The 20,185-nt window shown below is 36.1% G+C and overlaps 1 protein-coding gene and 1 pseudogene across 1 annotated transcript; both read left to right on the top strand.

The window, feature by feature from the left end:
* The first annotated feature begins 150 nt into the window (after positions 1-150).
* Positions 151-5,016, top strand: LOC112051119 (zinc finger protein 91). The gene is made up of 5 exons (XM_024089609.2): positions 151-378; positions 1,171-1,309; positions 1,846-1,920; positions 2,836-3,072; positions 3,654-5,016. Exons 1-5 carry the CDS (start codon positions 220-222, stop codon positions 4,619-4,621), a joined length of 1,578 nt encoding a protein of 525 aa, XP_023945377.2. The 5' UTR covers positions 151-219; the 3' UTR covers positions 4,622-5,016.
* Positions 5,017-13,849: 8,833 nt separating this feature from the next.
* Positions 13,850-18,788, top strand: LOC112051138 (zinc finger protein 569-like; annotated as a pseudogene).
* Positions 18,789-20,185: the final 1,397 nt, after the last annotated feature.

Below are 20,185 nucleotides of genomic sequence, written 5' to 3'. Positions count from 1 at the left end.
GTTAAAACTAAAATATAAAATACCCATAATTAAAACACTTCAAGCAAATTTTCGATTTTACCGATATTTTCCTGTATAATCGGTACGTATAGTTACAAAAAAATATATATACACACAAAAAGATGTCAAAGTCAAAATAACTGTCAATGTCATAATTTTTTGGTAACTGTCCGTGAACATGAAATCATTGTGCATTTATTAAGGATTTCAATTAAAATCATGGATTTTGATAATATTTCAAATTGGATTACGAAGCCAAACGTTTGCCGATGCTGTTTGTCGGGTAACGGGACGTGGGACTTGACTACAGCTTATATAACAGACACTGGTTTAAAGCAGGTTTTCGCCGATTTACTTCAGCATTGTTTTGGAATTTCTGTGAGTAAACATACTAATGTGTTTTCAGATAGCATGGAAAATTTATTTGAATATTTTTTATTTAATACAGTTTGAATGTATGATATATATAAAAAAAATTATAAAATATAACATTACATTACCAACTGATTTCCAAAATGAGGATATCAATTCCATTACGTATCATTTCTTTATAAAAAAAAATTCTTAGGGTTAGGCCTTAGTCCACCACGATGGGCAAATGTGAATTGGGCGACTTCACACAGAGAATTAAGAAAATTCTCTAGTATGCAGGTTTCCTCACGATGTATTTCCTTCACTGTATGAGACACGTGATATTTAATTTCTGCAAATGCACATAATTGAAAAGTTGGAGGTGCATGCCACAGACTAGAGGAGTTGAATCTACTCTCCCAATCGAGGGCAGAGACTAATATCTTAGCATTTCATGGATTCAATGTGTCCTGGGTCCTGGGTCCTGGGTCCTGGACTTGTGACTACAGGATGTAGGGTTAAGGAATTCCTTGACAACTGATTAACACTCTGCTCATTTTGTTCTCCCTGCCTAGCCAAATTTGGTAATATCCTATAAAAGCAGCTTTGGATACCTGATTCAATATAGAAATAGCTGCACTTCTAGAGAGGCCAAGGTCTTTAAGCAAGTTATAAAGAGATTTTGTTGGTAATCCTCTCGCACCTACTTCTACGGCGTACAGACTAACTACATAGCCATTTTTAGTTAGTTCATTTGTTAGGTCATAATAATATCATATCCACTAGGCTGACGTAAAGCAATATAACACTTTATTTCAGTTATCATTCATAGATGAGAAGGCAGCCAGTCATCTGGTCTGTGACGTGTGTGTCGCACAACTTCGTAATGTCTCAAGTTTCCACACTCAAGTCGTTAAGTGCAATGAACAGTTCTCACACTATTGGATTTCTAGAAATGGTGAGTATAGTTCATTTATTGTTGTTTATTTAAAAATTAAAAAGAGCCGTGATAGCCCAGTGGATATGACCTCTGCCTCCGTTTCCGGAGGGTGTGGGTTCGAATCCGGTCCGGGGCATGCACCTCCAACTTTTCAGCTGTGTGCATTTTAAGAAATTAAAATATCACGTGTCTCAAAATCGGTGAAGGAAAACATCGTGAGGAAACCTGCATACCAGAGAATTATCTTAATTCTCTGCGTGTGTGAAGTCTGCCAATCCGCATTGGGCCAGCGTGGTGGACTATTGGCCTAACCCCTCTCATTCTGAGAGGAGACTCGAGCTCAGCAGTGAGCCGAATATGGGTTGATGACAACGATTTAAAAATTAAAAATTTAATAAAGAGAGTAAACCTTCTCAGATTGGTTATTATTTAACATAATATGTTACCACAGACTTAAACCTCAATCCTAACAATGTAATTATTCTATGCTTTATTTTTAAGAATCTGTGTGTCTTTAACACATTACTTTACGTATGTGTTTTTCAATTTTTCAGATGATTTTCAAAAAGTGGCGGATCACTTAGATGACACTGGTTCAAAACAATGTGCTCAAGATAATTTTTTTGACGGTTCGTATTATGAAGTATTATGAATATAATTATGGGTATCTATACTGATATTTACAGAGGTAAAGTATGTGGTGATATAAGGTAGGGCGTAATAGGCTATATTTTTTCCTCTTATTCCCACGGGAACGGGAACTATGCGGGTGACACGGTGAGGTGTCTGCTAATCTTAACTATCTATCATCATCATCAACCCATATTCGGCTCACTGCTGAGCTCCAGTCTCCTCTCAGAATGAGAGGGTTAGGCCATTAGTCCACCACGCTGGCCCAATGCGGATTGGCAGACTTCACACACGCAGAGGCCACCATGGTGGCCCAATTGGCATGCTTGACACACGCAGAGAATTAAAAATATACTCTGGAATGTAGGTTTCCTCACAATGTTTTTCCTTTACCATTTGAGACACGTGATATTTAATTTCTTAAAATGCACACAACTGGAAAGTTGGAGGTTCCTGCTTGTCTGCATTTGGCGTAAAGACTACCTAATTATGCTTCTTGAAGTAATCACTTATTCTGGTATGACAAAAAGATTTTGATACATTAGCAATTACGAAATTTTCAATTAGATTTTACTTTTGCAGTGCGTCTTCAAAATTTTCGTTTAGAATTGCATCATGTCATGGTTCGTTTGCTGTCAGGGTATATCTCTTCTTTAAAATATCATGTATTAGTCTTGTCCTGCAACCTTGTTTAAGGACTTTTATGATGTCCTGTCATTTGGAATAACACGCGTGTGACATGTATTAAACGGGATGATGAATCGTATTAAGCGTTAGGAAATGTATGAAAACATGTCTCAAGTTGTAGGGACTGGCGTAAAATGACGTATTATGCGAGAAGTCGATTTAAGCGTGATCGTTTTAAAGGGGTTCTACTGTATATTATGTATTTCATTTTTATATTTTGATTTCAGATATAGATAACTTATCCAGCCCACAATCTAAATCTAGTCAGTATCTACTTAAACCCAGATATAATTTAAAGCAAAAGTCGTCAAAACAGAAGAAAAGTGCCAGTAATGAATATGATTCAGATACACCTGTAGCAAGATGGAAGAATACTGTACTTGAAGAGTGTGTTAACAAAGTTCCACAGGATAGGGAAAATAGGCTTAAAGTGTGTGCCAATAAAGTTGAAATTAGTATAAAAGGTATGGAGTTATTATCAAATTATTTTACATTATACTTGTAAGACCAAGCTTTTCGCCATATAGGAGACAGAGAGCTTAAACCCACCACACTGCTCCAATGCGGTTTGGCAGGTTAAATGTCAAAACTAATTATTTATTCGGGATGAAAGAGCTGAAACTGGGACAACCTTGCCGCTATTGGTCGACACTTGTCTTTTTCTCTACACAAGATATGTTGTTAGACCTACAGCACTCGAACCCCAGACCTGGATCTGAGCACTTCATATCTATTTTTATGGATTTCACCACCTTAACCATGCTGCTTAGACTCACTCTGGTCTCTGTATGATCTTTAATCTGTGCCTATGGTGGTTTAGCCATTTTTCCTAAGAGGACAATGGCCTTGGAACAGAAATGATTCCAAAAAATTTTACAACATATAGCAATGGTAAAGCACTGCTAGTGATTTCCCGTGTAAACCATTATGATGATGAAAACTATTGTTAAATAGTTGATTTTTTTATATTAGAAAAAAAAAATATTGATTAAAAATCTCAATTTACAAATGAAAATTTTTAATCAGCGTCTCTTCTCAATTACAGATCAAACTGGAAAACATAAAAAGAATATCAAACAAATATCCGAACGGAAACGAATAATATTAACATGCAGTATTGTACTGCTAGAAACGACCGCTTGCCCTTTTCGCCATCACAAGAGCTGGTTCCGATGTTTTTTCTGTACAGACAACTTCATGGAAATAAATTTATTAAAAAATCATTATTCGAAATCCCACACGGACTTTGAAGCGGAAATAAAAAAAATAAAACGTTACCCGCGTTCGCTGCAAATAGAAATTTCGAATTTGGAATGCCGCCATTGTTGTACACTTTTGACAGATGTCGACAAGATGGCGGAGCATTTCGTTCAGGAACACAACAAAGTGATGTACAAAGAGTGTATAGCCGATTACAAAGTCGATTCGAGTCCTTACAAATGTCATTTATGCGATAAAGAGTTTCACGTATTCAGAACGTTGACCACACATTTGAATGTGCATTATGCGAATTGTATATGCGATGTTTGTGGGAAATCGTTTATAAATTCCAAACGTTTGATAGTCCATAGAAAAACGCACGAAAATGGCGCATATCCGTGTACAGCTTGCGGGAAAGTCCTAAAAACTAAGACATCCCAATCGAATCATATGGAGAGCCATTCAAAACGCGTTGTAAAATGTCAAATATGTTTCAAACCTATGAAACATTACAATGATCGTATAAAACACATGTCTCTAGTACACGATATCACGCATAAATTCAAATGCCCGTTTTGCGATAGGGTCTACAATATTAAACATTATCTAGCGACGCATATAAGACAGACTCATGGTAATAAAAATAAAAAGTGTAAAGTTTGCAATATGGCCTTCATAACCAATCACAGTTTGAAGAAACATATGTCAAAGCACACGGGTGAAAGGCCTTTCACTTGTACTATATGTTCTAAATCGTACGCTAGGAGTTATACTTTAAGGGAACATATGAAGGCACATGAAAACGATAAATAGTTGTCTTTATAGTTGATGGAAATGTTAGATTATTTAATTTATTTGTTATTCTACAAAAACATTGAAATTAAGCCTAACCATAGTGCAACACAAACCACAGTTGGTTTTACTGTGCACTGGTTGTTATTACATAATACAATATCTTAGAAAACTAACAAACAAAAAGAGAGAAACAAAGAACAATCATTGTAATTGTTATGCACAGATTAAAGAATACCAGGCAGATAGAGCGCACGGAACTAGACGGTGTCGTAGCCGCTCCAAATACAAATTCAAAAACGATTACATTCTCGAGTCAGTACGACACGAAGCGTTGCATCAGTAATAATTCAATATTATTGAAGAATAATGGCGTCTTATGTTTTTAGATATTTTAAAACTGTTCACAAAAAATAGTTACATAAAGCTCAAAGCACATATACTCGTAAATGGAAAAGGCATCGGAACCTGTGCCGTATCATTCTTTGTATTATTCGTCTATTATTCTTTGTTTCATACAAAAAATACCTCCTCCTTATAGCAATGCACATTTAACGGAATTGTAACACCAATATTATTTCTAACATGCGACCCACGATATTATATCGTGAAGACAAATCGACCAATAGCGCCGAACAGGAAATAACATTATCTCTTTCGTCCCAACGCAACGTATACGATATTACAAGTTCGTTAATGTGTCTTTATAGGATATGTTGTAGCGCGTATGTTAGGCCTTTAGGCGTCCATTCGGCTACGGCTACGAAGTTGTACGTATAAGTTGACGGCGAGGCGATACACGGCAGGGATGAGAAATGTTCGCGTTCAGAGGGACAGCGATCCGTTAGTTTTCCGTAAGCGATTACTTTACGATTCCGTTGCAGTCAAGAGTTTCATACAAAGTACTACACGGCTCCAGTTCGATACAGTTACTATCCTTTTCGACGTTGATGTGTGCTGTGACCTTTATATTAGTTTAATTAATTTACGTATTTGTTGTTAGTGTTGAATTTTGAAATAAAAATTATGAAAAAAATGTGTTTATGCGGTTGTCAAGAAGACGTGTGATGTTTGGGGTTTTATGGGTTTCACCGGCTCCACCACGCTGCTTGTAAAGACTCATTCTGGATGATCTGTATTCTGTGTTGTAATGTTTATTGTTCCTATAGTTTTGTCTAACACATTCTGTAAGTACTTGCATTGTACATCTTACCATTATAACAAAAATCGAACTGTCTTCCGAAAATAAAATCTAGAGTATGTAGGATTTACATTATGTTGTCATGAATATGCCTATTCTCTCTTATATAAAGTATAACATATACAATATATAATTTTTTTTTTTTTTTTAATTTATTTTGTACCAATATTAGTAACACACAAAAGTAAAAAGAAAAACAGTGGACAAGGAAACACTTATCTCTATAAGAGATCTCTGCCAGTGACCCTTGGCAGTGGGAGAGATATTAAACAAAAAAAAAATGGATAGGTACAACAGAAAAAAAAGTGAGGAAACATATTTTTTACAATTACAATTAGCATTTTATCTTGCTTCTCAAAAGTCTTAGAAAAAGCTGTACATCAGCAAGTTCTAAGATATTTGGAGAAGCAGCAAATCTTGCCGGATTACCAATCAGGTTTTAGGGCTGGTCGTGGGACTGTGACGGCTCTCCTGGACGTTACAGACAACATTCTTAAATCGCAGGACTCAGGTATGTGCACTGTTATGGTGCTCCTCGATTTCTCCAGAGCATTTGACAGTATAAATATCGCACTTCTATTATCTAAGTTATCCTACTATGGGTTTGATGTTAATGCTGTCAAGTGGTTTGACAGCTACCTGAGTAATCGTACGCAGTTTGTAGAATTAGGATACGAAGATGGTAGCAAGCGTCGTTCAGCGTCAACTTCTGTCACCAGAGGCGTTCCACAGGGTTCAGTTTTAGGTCCGCTACTTTTTATAATCTATTGTGCAGATATTATACATGAAATTAGAAACTGCAAGTACCATATATATGCGGATGACTTGCAAATATATTACTCATGTAAGCCGGAGGACATAAACCAAGCTGTGAATAGTATTAACGAAGACCTTGATCGAATTGCAAATTGGTCTGACCGCAACTCTCTTGTCCTTAATCCATCGAAGTCCAAGTTTATGTTATTCGGTACAAATAAACTCTTGCACAAAGTCAACTTGGCTACTGTTAACATACATATTAAAGGCAATACATTGGATCGAGTTTTCAAGGCGCGTAATCTTGGTCTATTGATGGACTCAGATCTTAGGTTTGAAGACCATGTTGCAGAGGTAGTTCGTAATTGTTTCTACCGACTAAAAATCATTTACAAAATACGTGACTACCTCTCCCAAGAGCTGCGTATCCGTTTAGTAGAAGCCTTAGTCCTTTCTAAGCTGAATTATGGAGATATTGTTTATGGCCCGCGACTTCTATGCAGGACTAAACGTCTAATACAGCGTGTGCAAAATGCTTGTACTCGTTTTTGTTTTGATGTTCCCTCAAAAGCACACGTCACTCCATTTTTAAATAATTTTGGGTTACTAAAAATGAGATCTAGACGAAAGTATCATTTGGCAGGCCTACTTTTCGGTGTTTTTAAACAGGGTAAACCGCTATACCTTCTAAATAAATTCACTTGGGCGGGTGATGGTGGAGGAACGGAGCGTCGAAGCTGCCGTAATCAATTACGGATACCACCTCACCGTACTGCCGCCTTTAGAGGTTCATTTACCTACTCCGCCACTAAATGTTGGAATAACATTCCCCCTCCATTAAAAAATCTTAAGTCTAAATTCGCATTTAAAAAACTGCTAAAGAGATTTCTACTTGAAAAGCAGATTAATTTCCAACATCATGTGGCGGAGTTTTCTTTCTTATAGGTTGTAGGTATAAGAATTGCATAAATTTGTAAATACCTTTGTATATATGATATAATTTTATTTTTAATATTTTTTCTTCTTACGTTGTTATTTTTTAGTATGGTATTTTATTGTTTTTCCCTTTTTATTTTAGTTAATTGTAATGTACTATTTTAAGTTTAAGTTATTATTATTGTTTATTTTAGTTAATAAGGTTGTTGTGTGCTGTGTTTGTGGCGGCATCTGGTCAACGGTTCCAACTGAAAACCAGCGCTGCATGCTCTTTTTATTTAAAGAGTATGCAGCATTATGCTGAGTTGGATCCGTTTACTGGGTTGTGCCACACATCGCAGGATATTGTTCAAGAACAAATTGTGTTGTGTGGCATAATTCACTAATAAAGCTTTTTTCTTTCTTTCTTTCTTTCTATATTATACTTTATACATAAATAATAAAAGTTTAATATTATTTATATTAAATACATTAAAAATATTAATTGATTATGAAACACGGCTAAAACTCACGTGATATTACGTCGGAGTATGCCCGACTAGTTCCGAACCCATACGGGGCCCTTAGTCATGAGCTGGTTCTTGCATCGCGGCACGATCCAAACTGCGAAGCGACTGCGCGACGCGCTGCTGCACGCATTGCGCGCGCGGAGAGGGGTTGAGTGGTGGGGAGTGAAGGTTCCGTTACAACTTAGTTAGTAGTAGAAACTTTTCCCTGGACTTCTTTATTGTCAAGGGAAAAGTTTCTAGTACCTCGTAAGATACGTGAAGCGATAGAAATTAGTCGTTTTGAAAATTAAATAACATAAATAATAATTTTGTAGATATTCGTATAGATACTTTTTGACGGCCTAATGGCGCAGTGGTAGGCGCAGTGGACTTAGAAGACGAAGGTCCTGGGTTCGATCCCCGGCTGGACCGGTTGAGGTTTTCTTAATTGGTCCTTTTTTTTTTTTTTTTCTGTCTGAGTAGGTGCCGATAGCTCCCTGCGGAACCACTACGGCGTCACCGGGGGGGTTGGGCGAGCGCAGAAGCATCGCCTGATGTGACCCGAAGGCTGAAAGAAAGATAGAGGACGGAACGGCTCTCTAAGGGCGTCTCCTATGAGACTCGGACCTCGGCTTAGAAGGCCATTCTGGAGGAGGTAACCGTGACCTGAGTGAATCAGTCCGGACGCCCCCAAGATCGTGAGTTAGAAAACCCACGTCCGGGTGACGTTAGATATCGGGGACCTCGTCTTCGCCGGCGAAGACGCTGTGTAGCTTGTGATTGTGTTACCTGGGAAGCATTGTCGGTTGTTATGTCATCGTCTGGATCGTAAAGGACGTTCTTGGGACGCCTCTGCTTGCAGTTAGCGTTTAGGTTGGGAGTGTAATTGCAGGCCTCAACCACTAGTTGGTTGGGATGGATGGCAGCTCTGTCAAAATAGTTTTGAGAGAGCTGTTTCATGTACTTAGCTATTGTCGGTAATTCTAGATCTCTATGGAGGTCATTATTGCGTAAAAACCACGGCGCGCCCGTGATTTGACGCAGAAATCGATTCTGTAGGGTTTGAAGCGGCCTAAGGGTCGCTTTTGGACGGTGGGCAAAGACTACACTAGCGTAGGTTAAGATCGGACGGATCGTAGTTTTATAAAGCGTTAGCTTTGAGCGGAGGGACAATTTACTTTTCTTATTTATCATAGCGTAAAGGCGGTGCATTACGTATGCGGCCTTTTTTCTCGCTTTGTTAACGTGCATGGAGAAGCTCATGCGGTTATCGAAGGTAACGCCTAGGTACTTGGCAGTACGTTGCCAGGGGATGGGTGCTCCGTAAAGGGAGACTTCTTTGAGTCCGGACTTGAGACGGGAGACCGCTTTGCCGGTGAAAAGCACGGCTGCGCTTTTCTCTGGGTTGACTTCTATACGCCAAAGGCGGAACCATTTACCTATAATGTTTACCGCCTTCTGGAGGCGGGCTCTAATGTGGACCCGGTTTACTGCCGTCGCGTACAGTGCGGTGTCGTCCGCAAACTGGGCGACGTGTACGCCCGGGTGGTCGGTGGGAATGTCGCTTGTGAAGAGCGAGTATAAAAGCGGGGAGAGCACGGAGCCCTGAGGGACTCCTGCGCGAATCTGTCTGGGTGAAGAGAGAGTGCCGTCTATACGGTACCTGAAGGTGCGGTTGGACAGAAAGCTGTGTAGCAAGCGTACCATTTTGTTTGGTACGCCGAAACGGTTTAGTTTGAATATCAAGCCTTCGTGCCAGACGCGGTCAAACGCTTTAGCTACGTCAAAGAAGAGCGCCCCGGTGGCGATGGGGTTATGAAATGTATTAAAACCTTGTATTAATTGGTCCAGGTCTGGCTGATTGGAGGCTTTGGCCGTGGCTAGTTACTACCCTACCGATAAAGACGTACCGCCAAGCGATTTAGCGTTCCGGTACGACGTCGTATAGAAACCGAAAGCGGTGTGGATTTCATCCTTCTCCTAACAAGTTAGCCCGTTTCCATCTTAGATTGCATCATCACTTACCATCAGATGAGATTGTAGTCAAGGGCTAACTTGTAAATAATAAACACCTCACAATGTATTTAAATAACTGGCTTTTTGAGTTTGGCGGGAAAATCGTTGGAATCACATATGGCTCTCGTTTAATTTATTTGGTTTGCTGCATTTTATTTATTTATTTTATACACATATATATATATAAACATTACAGGCTTAACCTAATGTGTTTATATAAACTATCTATAATTCCTGAATTACTTGAACGTATCTGCTGAAAGTTCTGTGAAATTCAGCAGGCGAGGAGAAAAACAAATATAAATCCGGGTCCCACTCCAATACCCCGCTTAGCAATGCCAACGCGCGAACAAGAGGTGACTCGCGGGTTTGCACCAACCTACATGTTGGAATAGTGAACAGTTTCATTTTGCGTGCCCTTTTTTGTTTTTTGCGTGCCCTTTTTTGTTTTTAATAATTTATTTCAAAAAGTAGAATGCATTATTTCTGTAAAGGTGCTCAAGTGAAGTGGAGGTTGTACTCTATACCCGCCTCTTAAATCTATGAGGTTACCAATAGTGTTTTTTACGATTTTCTGTATGGAGTCCATCTAAAGTTTTGCTATGGAAGTAAAGGTTGCCTTCGCCTTACTGAAGCATGACATGACGGACATGACTTGCCTACTTAGACCATTATAGTATAATCTATAATCGTGCGAATTTTCTGACAGATGCTAATGTCACTTTGTAAAATAATGATACCATATTTATTGTCATAGTGATGTCCTGTTCTGTATAGGTAAAAAATAGTGACTCAGATCATTCACTCTCAAAGAGGAATTTTGAACAGAAATTTCTATCATAACGCTTAGTGACAGACGGTTGAAATAAAAATTGTGTAAATTATGTGACCAATTTTTTACCTATTTGCCCTGATCTCTAAGGGTACCACTACTTCCGATTTGAAAATTTAAGCCAAGCTACTACAAGGCTACCCCTACCCTAAGTAAGTACTTAAGTATGTCCTCCTGGTTCTAAGGTACCTCTCCACAAATTGTCAGCCAAATCGGTCCAGCCGTTCCTGTGTTGTAAGTATTGTAACAAACCCGACTTAATATAGATACTAATATTATATAGGAGAAAGATTTGATTGTTTGATTGTTTGTTTGTTTGCATTGAATAAACAATGACTATTTAATTGTTCGACTCTGTGATGGTCAAAAAACTACAATTTAAAACAAATATCTAGAGCCTAAGCCAACGCAAACACTAAGTTTAGAATCGTCTGATGATGAAAATAAAGATGAAGAAAAAGTAGAGACAGAAAAAAATAACAATAAATTTAATTTAATTTATGACTCTAATATCGGAACTCCGAAGATCAACGAGAGTGCATACGGTTCAATACTGAGCAGGGACTAATGTGTTGGTATCGGAACTCCTTCAATATTTCTTTATATTTTATCTTCCATTTTAAAATATCTAGTTTAAACTTATGTCATATTAAATGACAATATTGGGTTTTAACAATTTTAAATAGGATTTAAAAAAAAAAATTAAGTTAATCCTAATTTCATGTAATACAAAAAAATGAGAAAATGAGTCTATGACCCTATTTATGCAACAATATTTTATTAGTAGAGATAGTATATAAAAAGTAAATTTTATAGAGATAGTAATAATCTTTGCTATTGTGTATTATAGCGCAACACTATAAACGTTTCCCAACACTATTAACCGCGGCGCCCGCGCGCCGCGCATAGGCATTAGTTCCCAATGTATTATACTACTCTATGCATTAGTTAGTCGTCCACATCGTTAAATAGCGAACGGACGCACTCGTGTGGAGTGCGCAATTTACGTAATTCATGTAACAAACCCAGTTTCTTCATTTGTAAAACCACAAGTACTTAAATAAAGTGTATGATTAGTGTACGTGTTTGGCAATAGTAGTCCCTATAGTATTTATTTTTCATTCGTTCTTTAATAATTCTGAAATACAATAATACTGAAGTATGTAACTTACTTACGCAGACATTACATGAAAAATCTGATCTATTAATTTAAAAGCATTCATTTAATTTTATTTGTCTCAGTAATTAGTCAAATTAAATAAGGTCTTAGAATAATTTTATTTTTATCACTGTGACTCAAAATAGGTTTTACTTATTAAGCCTTAGACTGAGAAATTTCTTAATAAATAACAGATGTAACTGTTATTTATTAAAATTATTTACTAATTTGGTTCAGAACATATTGAGTGAATCATGATCGTTCACTTTGTCACATCTCTATTTTTGATTCAATAAAAAATGGTATCGCAGGAAACTTCAAAAGAGATCGCTGAATTCATTATTCGACTATAAATACACAAACTGCGAAGCCATAATAAAAATACACATTTTTTTCCTAATTTTTTTTCATTTTAAAAAGATACAACTTTATAATATCGATAACATAGAAACATAAACATTAACCGATTACTTGCAGTTATAGATTTACGATTCATGCTTGCAGTCTTCATGGCGCATCACTATTAAGAGTTCAAAGTATTTTAGTCTGTAACACAGAGATAAATCAAAAGTGTCAAAACCAAAGTATATTTTTATTAATCTGTGGTAATTTTTTTTTGCGATTAGTCGGCTTAGCACCACAGACCACAAATGAAGCACTACCCGACCAAATTATGTTGTAAAAAAACTGTATTCAACCCTTTTTTCAAGCCCCTCTCACGTTATATTTAAAAAATTATCCTACCTATATTACCTATCGGTTGTTTGTATAATTTTAGTATTTTTTACTCATGTATTTGATGTGGCACTTTGTTACGCGCACTGGCACCGAGCCACCGATTGCCAGTGGCAGTGCCAATACTTATTTTAATTCACCGACTTCAAAAAAGGAGGATGTTCTCAGTTCGACGCGTATATATTTTTTCTATTTTTTTTCGTTTGTTCCGCATAACTTTGTCATTTCTTGACCAATTTTGAAAATTATTTTTTTGTTTGCAAGAGTATACTTCTAGATTGGCCCCATTCAATTTTCATGAAAATTGATTCAGTAAATAATTTTGTGTTAAAATTAAATTAACGGATTTCCCCGTACTGTGGCGCTGTCGTTCACTATGGTAGGACGGTAGGACACACTAAAAACAGAAAAATAAAATCTTTTTAAAACCGACTTCCAAAATCGCAAAAATAAACTAAAAAGTGAAAAATAACATCGTATGTGCACCTTAAGCTGATAATTCTGATCACTTTGAAGGCGGTGCCAAGACAGTGTCGATGAAATAGATTAAATCACATAGATTTAAGATTTAAAGACAGTTCTTTCCCGTGGTTCTTTCAGAAATGGCTTTCATTAATACGTCATTGGCTTGGCACCGCCTTTAAGTGATCAGCAGGTAGCATTTTCGTGATTTTGAAGTCGGTTACACATTTTTGTTTTAAAGATTTTATTTTACATTTAAAGAGTTCATTTGTCGTCTGTGGTAACTAGTAGTAGTAAAAAAAAGTAATCTGTATTTGTGTTCTGTAATCTGTTCTGGTTCTTTAGTCTATGGTAAAACTCGGAAATCGAAATTCGAATTTCGAATCGAAAATCGAATTTCTAGTCTATAACTCTATAGTGATCTGTGAATCGAAATACATTTTAAAATAGAAAAAAATAAATGGCGTCTCGTAGTCGTACTGCGTGTGGTTTAGTTTTTTATAGAAAAATACATAAATCTCGTCTATTTCTAAATAAAAATGGATGAAGGCTATGACGATACTAAATATGGTGAATGCAGGTGTTGTTTGGCTACAGGCAACCATCGAGACTTGATGAAGGAATACGAGTGGAATGGTACCCGTGAAATGTATTTCAAATTATTTTTGGACTGTTTCAATGTTTTCGTAAGTATTTTATTATTTTATTGCATTCGTAAGGGTTTCCTTTCTTTTGTTAGACGAGCTGTTTACTGGAAAGTGGAAAGAGTTTCAAAAAAGGCCAAAGTGTTTACATTTACAATCATGCGGGCCCCGGCCGCCATGTTTGTTTGTCAATCATTAAGTTAGAAGATTTGTAAAAAAGAATTTTGGTACTATATGTATACATATAACATCATTATCAACCCCTATTCGGCTCACTGCTAAGCTTGTTATCCTCTCAGAATGTGAGTTAGACCAATAGTCCACCACGCTGGCCCAATGCGGATTAGCAGACTTCACACACGCAGAGAATTAAAGAAAATTAAAAAAATGGTATGCAGGTTTACTCACAATGATTTTCCTTCACTGTTTGAGACACATATTTAATTTTTTAAAATGCACAAAACTGAAAAGTTGGAGGTGCATACCCTGTACTGGATTCAAACCCACACCCTATGGGATCCGAGGCAGAGGTCATATTCACTGGGTATCACAGCTCCATTATGTATGTTGGAAGTTAAAAATACTCTTAAATCATAGCATTTCAGTGAAAGAACAAAAATAAGCTCATCATCCTTCTTTTAAATAATATTTCATAGCTCCAGTACATATGTTTTCTTAAGAAAGAAAATTATTTGGTATTCATAAGGATAGTAAAGGACTTATGAAGTATGGCTTAACAACAATAAAAAAAATGGAGAAGTTTTTCTCTATAACACAATGGACAATGGTACCCACACTGAGTTTAGAGAATGTTAAGATATTCATCTCTGTTTCTGTTTTAGTTGAGCACCGATAAAAGCAACCTGATATGCACCAGCTGCGTGATGCGGCTCCGAGATGCTAACAGCTTCAAGAGGTAATAGAAACGCAGAGGAATCTCTTCAGCTGTAGCATCAAAGAGGACCTGCCAATGGTGAGGTGATGATCTAGTTCTGATGTCTTTGTTTTTTTTATTCATTTTCAAGTCTGTGATCTCACCGGATCACCTTAAGTGACAATTTAGTGTAAGGTGGATGCAAACTTACTTGGACGAGATGTCAAGAGACAAACATTACGCTGCCAATTGGTAAGATGATCTTCTACTCTGACATCTTTGCATGGAACTGGCTACCCGTACCTCTCATGGTTTCTAAGCAACAACCACATAGTAACCAGAGTGATTACAAGCAACATACTGAAGCTGGTGAAACCCATTAAAAAAAACAAATGTCACGTTTCTCCTTGACACATGCATAATATACAAACTTTTTCTAAATTTGTGTTTCAAAATTTAACTCAACAACAATTATGTAAAATAATATAATAATTACTAATAAAAAATACTTGTATCTTATTCTTTAGTTTTGTGTACAGTTTATAAAATATTTAAAAACAAAATTGCTGAAGTGTCAGTTTATCTTGTACTTACTCGAGAATGTATTACTTTTTGAATTTTGTATTGTATGTATTACTTTTTGCTTCCGTATGCTCCATCTGTATATTATTGATTAATCTGTGGAAGCATACAGGAGTCCTAAATCGTTTGTTATGCCCTTGCCGGTAGGGTGGTAGCTAGCCATCACCAATTTAGAAATTTTAAAATTCCTAACTGACCTGAAATGAGAGTTGTCTGAGGACGTCTTTTTTTTTTAAATATAGCCAAGTAGTTGAGAAAGATAAACCCTCATACTGCGGGATATTTGATTGCCCGAGCAACTGGTGGTCAGGGCTCTAGAGTGAGGAACCTCTTCACAATTTGCGCTGTCTCAAGAATCACTGCCTTCTGCATCTGACTCTTGATCCAACAATTAAGTGAAGACTTCTTAAGATGTTGGTTGAAGCTTTTCGCTATAAAACCATTGACTGAAACAACCATCGGAACATTAATAGTTGACTAAACATTCCACATGGTGGTAATCTCGTGAGCAAGGTCCGATTTGCCCTTTTCGGCTTTAACCAAATTATCGTCATGTGGAACAGTAATATCATCAATTAATAGACACATATAAACTTAACATAACTACGGACAGTTATTGTTATTATTATATAGCATCTTCAACTCCTTTACCCTCTTCACCCTCTAGTTTGCATTCCTGTGGGAATACAGGGATGAAATATAGCCTAAAATAATATAGATTATATTTATTTCGTTGTCATCAACCCATATTCGGCTCACTGTTGAGCTCGAGTCTCCTTTCAGAATGAGAGTGGTTAGGCCAATAGTCCACCACGTTGGCCCAATGGGGATTGGCAGACTTCACACACACAGAGAATTAAGATAATTCTCTGGTATGCAGGTTTCCTCACGATGTTTTAACACGTGTTATTTAATTTCTTAAAATGCACACAACTGAAAAGTTGGAGGTGCATGCACCGGACCGGATTTGTACCCACACCCTTTGAAATCGGAGGCAGAGGTCATATCCACTGGGCCATCACGGCTCTTTTTATTTTTTATATATTTATTAAGAAGATAATAAATTAATTTTTCAAAAAATAGATCATTTTAAATGTTATTTTCATTTATATTTTAGAACATACGTCATCAGTGCTGGAGGTGAACATTAAAATTGAACCAACAGAGTCAAACTATACAGATAAGGACAGGAACTTTGATGACGACTCCTTGTCAGAGATTGAAGAAGCTGGTAAGCATTTTTCAGTATAACCCTGTGATTTCATCCGCATAAAGATAAACTTATTATTCAATTATTGTAGTTCACATAAAAATTGTTTAAAAAGTTTTTAAAAATGATTCTAATAATATAAATTAGAGGTTCTCAATTTGATGTGTATGTTTTTTCATTTTGTTTGTTGCCTCATTTATAAAACAATTTTATAAAGTATTAAATATTTGAAAGTGTTCTTTCCACTTCCAGTTTTTTACCATTTCATTTTCATGAAAATCGATTTAGTACTAGAGTGTTTTTATAGCAAAAAAACAGAATTATTTGACCATCCGCCGTACAGCGACAACCTAAGCCTAGTAGGTTTCGGTCGTGGCTAGCTACCTACCAACAATGACGTGTCAGCAAGCGATTTAACGATGTCGTGTAGAAACCGAAAGTTTTCAAACTTCTCCTAACATGTTAGCCCACTTATTGTCAAGTGAGTTTGAAGTCAAGGGCTAACTTGTAAACGTGGGTATGATTTCTATAGTTATTATTATAAGTTAGCCTAAGTTCCTTATTGTATTATTTCTCAATAAAAAAAAAACTTGTAAAGAATTAAAAAAAATAATAAAAAAGTTACTGAAGATTTTGTGTTTTGTCTGCAGACAATGTGGAACCAAAGGACCCCAAAGTACTTCCCACTTCTTGCCAATTGAAAAGGAACAACAGATTGGAGAAGTTGGCGTACATTCACAACAGTACACTCATTGAGAACTCCAATGTGACGTAATTCAAACTCAAGTATGGTACTGTTGTTTCTATTGCTCTGTGTCATTCCAGGATATATGCAAAATGAGGGTACGTTGGAATTATCTGTTCCATTTTGTCATATACAGGGTGCTCAGGAGTATTTCCCATAACTCTAAGGAAATTAACTAAAAATGTTCATGGGACATGTGTTTTAAAGTAAATATTTTCGAAGTAAAAAATATTTCTTTTGTAAATAGATCTTAAAATTGTGTCCCTTATATCTCATCCTTATATGACCAAGCCGAACTTCACAACTTCCAAACATCACGATGGGAATGACATTTGCTATCAACAGGTCACGTTATCAAGATCTGTCATTCCCATAAATTTGTCTAGTTTTCGAAGAGTTTGCAATTGTAGAAAGAGAACTGACTAACGGTCCTGTAAGGGTTCAAAACTATTTAAGCATATCTGCGACAATAACACGTATGTTTTAGCTGTGTTTATATTCAAATATTATCATCATCATAATTTCATCATCATAGTTAAAATTCTTAAAAAGTAATTCTATCTTGCAGATACATCAACAAAACCATACAAAGAATGAACTCAGAACTGTGCTAAACACACAAGGAGCAGAAGCTTTTATAGTCTATGTGGACGTCACAGATCTAAAATGTACAATATGCAACGAAGAAATCCCCAGTTTGGCGGAACTAAAATCACATCTAGTCAAGAAACACAACAAAGAAATGCAGGATTATCCAGACAGAGTCATTCCCTTTAAACTGAGCACAAAAGTCTTTGAATGTCAATTGTGTAAATGCATTTTTGAGACCTTCGGAGCTATGGACCGACATATGAATGTGCATTTCAGGAATGATGTCTGCAACGAGTGTGGCACAGGGTTTGCAACGAAGAGCCGTTTGAAAAAGCATTCCCAACAGCACATACAGGGCAGTTATCTGTGTGAAATCTGTAAAAAAAATCTTCACAACCGCATTAAAACTGAAATATCACGTAACCAATGTCCACAAAATGGTCAAAAGGCACAAGTGTTTGAAGTGCGAGGAGCGCTTCAACGAATACTTCCAACGGCAGAAGCATATGGAGACGGTCCACGGTGTTGCCAAACTAGAATATAAATGCAACGTCTGTGACCGAATCTTCAGTAGAAAAACCAGGGTGGCAATGCACATGAAGAGGTCCCATTTGGAAGAGAGAGACTATCAGTGTGAAATGTGTTCGTATAGATGTTTCACCAAAGCATCGTTGAAGGTCCATATGATTAAACACAACGGTGAACGGATACACGAGTGTGTGGTGTGCAAGAAGTCCTACGCTAGGAAGAGAACCCTTATAGAACATATGCGGATACATGATAATGATAGACGTTATGTGTGCAAAGTGTGCGGTCAGGCCTTCGTACAGAATTGTAGTTTGAAAGGTCACATTAAGAAGCATCACCCTGAATTTCAAATAATATGAATGACCTATAATTAGCATATACAGAGTGCTCGGGAGTTATTCCCATAACTCTATAATAGGGTTATATGGGGAAAATTAAGTATAAATGTCTATGTTCTAAAATGGATATTTTTAAAGTAAAAAATATTTATTTTGTAAATAGATCATAAATTCTGTCCCTTATACACATCCTTATAATTATGACGTAGACAAGTTTTACGTGTTTTAAAATGTAAGGATGATAAAGGTGTGTGTGTGTACATGGATAGTCGAAATTATTTGAAGTACTTAATATGAAAACATAAAAAAAAAAAAATTTTTAGTTAAAAAAAATATTAGTTGTGCAGTTCGATTCCTCTGAGTGGACTCGTCAACACCTTGAAGTTATAGGAAATACTGCCGAGCACCCTGTATATGTGGCTTTTCAAAGGTCTAGATGTGTTACCCATTTGGTTAGTTTGGCTAATGAAAGTAGAGACTGAAATCGCCCGGAAAATTCAAAGAAATAATTTTTATTTAAAAAAACGTATTTGTAAAAAATTACTATGTATTGAAAAAAAAAATTCTATTGTCAAATTTGAGTTATTTAAATATTTGCACTATTGTTTTGAGAACGCCCTCCATTTTGTTTTAAAGGAGATGGTCCAAGGTAAAAAATACAAGGATTTTTTTTAAATCTAAATAAGTTAATAAATCAAACTAAATAAAAAGAAATAAATAAAATTAAAACCCAAGTTTTTGACATAAACCAAGATGGCGCCCTTAAAGCAACTATGACATGACAATTGACAGCAAACGTCAAATCGACTACTGCATTGAAAACGTCATCAATCCGCCATTATTAGTGTTGAATTTCTTGGGAGAAAATTAATATTATTTCGAAAGAATTAAATTCGTAGATTTGTATAACCAAAAATAGTTTAAAAAAAACATTTTCTATTATTTCCGCCAGGGTACAATGACTGATCCTGGGCTCCATACAATTTTGGACCATCTCCTTTGCTGGTCTATTTCAGTCTCTCTTTCATTAGCCGAAGTCTAGTTGTATAAAGGTGACCTCCCTGTGGTCTAGATGTGATCTCAATTATTTAGATGTGATCTCTCATGTATATATAATTTATTGAATTAGTTATGTAATTCGGCAACTCTTAATAAACCAATGTTTAATATCCAAAATTTAATTTATGAAACGGTTATGTTGTTATATGTTATAATAAAATTAACCTTGTAAACATAGATTGTAAATAAATAAGGAATAAAATTTACAATGTTAATTTTATTGCTTAGAGAGATTTTTTGAAATTCAATGAAAATATTTAAAAACAATGAAAAACAAAAAAAAGTATAAGAATTTAATTTTTATTTTTAAAAGATCCCCAAACTTCTCAATTTAAATAAAAAGAAATTGAAATAAAAAGACTATTTTAGAATTTAAACTATCGTGAATGTTATTCATATTAATAGATTATGAAACACGGCTAAAACTCA

Source organism: Bicyclus anynana, chromosome 26 (genome assembly GCF_947172395.1).
Source record: "Bicyclus anynana chromosome 26, ilBicAnyn1.1, whole genome shotgun sequence".
NCBI lineage: Eukaryota > Metazoa > Arthropoda > Insecta > Lepidoptera > Nymphalidae > Bicyclus > Bicyclus anynana.
Note: the sequence above shows the minus strand (reverse complement) of the source record. Positions and strands in the feature narration are given on the sequence as shown.

Bases quoted from the DNA above. Each gene is read 5' to 3' on its own strand.
- LOC112051119 (XM_024089609.2), top strand. From the start codon at position 220: ATGGATTTTGATAATATTTCAAATTGGATTACGAAGCCAAACGTTTGC. The intron at 1,921-2,835 runs GTTCGTATTATG...TTTTGATTTCAG, and splicing joins TCAAGATAATTTTTTTGACG to ATATAGATAACTTATCCAGC. The intron at 3,073-3,653 runs GTATGGAGTTAT...TCTCAATTACAG, and splicing joins AGTTGAAATTAGTATAAAAG to ATCAAACTGGAAAACATAAA.